Below are 2,263 nucleotides of genomic sequence, written 5' to 3'. Positions count from 1 at the left end.
ACAGTAACGAAGTATTTGTACTTCGTTACTTCCCATCTCTGCCCATAAGCTCCTTTATTCATATTACCATAGATGTTTTTTGTTTTAACCTGTAAACAGCACCCTTCAAGTCTGACCAGATTCTCTTGGCTGGAAGTCTGGACTTGGACTGTACCACTCACATTTGTTTCCTCTTCAACCCTCAAGTGTTTTGGTAGCAGTAAGTTTCCGCTGATGTTCTAGTTGGTAAATCTCCGCCTTATTTTCAACTCACAGGCAGGCAGACTGACAGGTTTTACTACAGAATACCCCTGTAGGCAGCACCAACAACCTTTATGACGATTCAGATGAGTTTCCTGCTGCAAAATAAAAAAAAATGTCCCCACAGCATTATGCTGCCATCTTTACGTTTCACTGAGATTAGACCACTCCAGACCAATTTTTAAAACCTCCAAAGTGGGCTATGAAAATAAACACCGAGGGGCACTGCCACTGGAGGACAAGTGAAGGGGTTCAGTTGGGTTTGGTCAGGCTGGAGGAAAGTGACAGTCAATTTAAAATGACTACATTTCAAATGTAGCATCCACAATAAAGAAACTAGAAACTTCTGAACTCAGACCTGTATCAAGCTGAACTGATTTAACAAATGGGAACATTTAACTGCACAACCTACCTGTAGATCCATTCAGACAATATTTAGGCAAAATATTTCAGAATTAAACAAGTTTACATCAAAATGTTTAAAAGAAAATTTGTAATTATAAGAGAAAGAATCCATTTAGACCAATTTTAATCACCGAACTTTTATTGTTTTTCTTTAAAAGGGAGAAAAATCCACATTCTCAGGAAAAGTGTTTTGAGGTGAGGCAGGTCAAAGAGGGAGAGAAAAGGGAAACATGGTAAGAAAGCAGGAGCCTTTGAATACAGCTGCTGGGAGGTTATACAGCATAATCACACAAGCCAATAAGCGTTTTCTACAGCGCCATCAAGAGATCGTTATGTTTTATTTTGAAACAAACATCTGCTTTTTCAGGATGTCTGGTGGAAGGATGTTAACAGCAAAAAGAAGAAGAAAATAAAAGCGGGCATCTTACAGAGTTCTAATTATTTGGCCAGCAGCAATAGTTTTTAAAGTAAGAAACTAATTTTGGATTAAAAACTGGATAAACAATGGCACCCAAAATGGCGTGAAGAGGGGAAAGGGAGGGAGAGGCTAGGGAAATAAAATTGAAATCAACAGGAAGGAGGCAGAAGAAGAGCAGCCATCATGTGAGAGGAAGCCAGGATCACATTGATGTGAGCTCAGGAGACATCTGAAACAGATCAAATTAATCACATTAGATCACCAGCTTCAAGAAAATTGATGCACTGCAAACTCTGTCAAGGAAATGCTCCTTACAACTTGCAGGCCGGGCTCCGTATCTTCGCATGATCTGGTCTTGCGTGAATTTCACAAAAGATTCATATTGTTCTGAAAATAGAGAGAAAGAAGTAAATTTAAGTTTAACACCTCAAAAGTACAAACTTGATTTAAGGTATAGCTAGGGCTGCAACTAGCGATTATTTGGCAAATCGATAATTTTTTTAATAATTAATTATTAATTAATAATCGGATAGCCAAAGATTCTTTAAAGAATTTTTACAAAATTAAACCAGATGAAACTCAAACTGTTCCTATATATATAGAATAATTGGTGTAATTACTGCTTTAACTAAGTAATCGATTACTCAATTGACGATTGTTTCATTAATTGATTCATCAAGATTAATCCGATTGTTTCAGCCCTTGCAATAGCATTCATATGAAAGTAGTTTGTATCCATTATTTTAATAAATCTTTTCATTTATAACAATTAACACAAAAATCTTGTGTTGTATCATTTCATATGGGATTAATAAAGTGTTTTTGGAACTGAATCTGGCTAAAAGTTGCCTTCACCCAAGATGTGATGTTCATAACATCTTTTTCGCACAGAAAAGAAAAAGAAAATTACTATTTAAATACATTTAACAGGCTAGAACTCAATTGAAAAAGTCTCTAAAACCAGCAGCACAAAAAGACTACAGTGCCTTGAAAAATGGTCATGCTACTGGAATCTTATTTTAGCATTACTACCATAAACATTCATGTATGCAATAAATTGTCATCATAGGATCATTGTTAAAATCCAAAGTTAATGCTTAGATCAAGTGCCTTTTGCAGCAAGACCACCAGTAAACCTAAAAGGCTGCATCTCTGTAAGCTTCTGACATTTAGACACAAAGATGTATACCTGCCAAATTG

General features: G+C 36.0%; 1 protein-coding gene across 1 annotated transcript in view; it reads right to left on the bottom strand.

The window, feature by feature from the left end:
• Positions 1-766: 766 nt before the first annotated feature.
• The window catches only part of LOC107084582 (uncharacterized protein C1orf108 homolog B-like), a 9,905-nt gene continuing 8,408 nt past the window's right edge, over positions 767-2,263 (bottom strand). Inside the window, exons 4-5 of the mRNA XM_015374492.1 lie at positions 1,379-1,450; positions 767-1,292 (exon numbers count right to left, since the gene is read on the bottom strand). Coding sequence (XP_015229978.1) covers positions 1,282-1,292; positions 1,379-1,450 — 83 coding nt within the window. The 3' untranslated portion in view covers positions 767-1,281. The remainder of the gene's footprint in view (positions 1,293-1,378; positions 1,451-2,263) is intronic.

Source organism: Cyprinodon variegatus, unplaced genomic scaffold (genome assembly GCF_000732505.1).
Source record: "Cyprinodon variegatus isolate N-32 unplaced genomic scaffold, C_variegatus-1.0 Scaffold6, whole genome shotgun sequence".
Lineage (NCBI taxonomy): Eukaryota > Metazoa > Chordata > Actinopteri > Cyprinodontiformes > Cyprinodontidae > Cyprinodon > Cyprinodon variegatus.
Note: the sequence above shows the minus strand (reverse complement) of the source record. Positions and strands in the feature narration are given on the sequence as shown.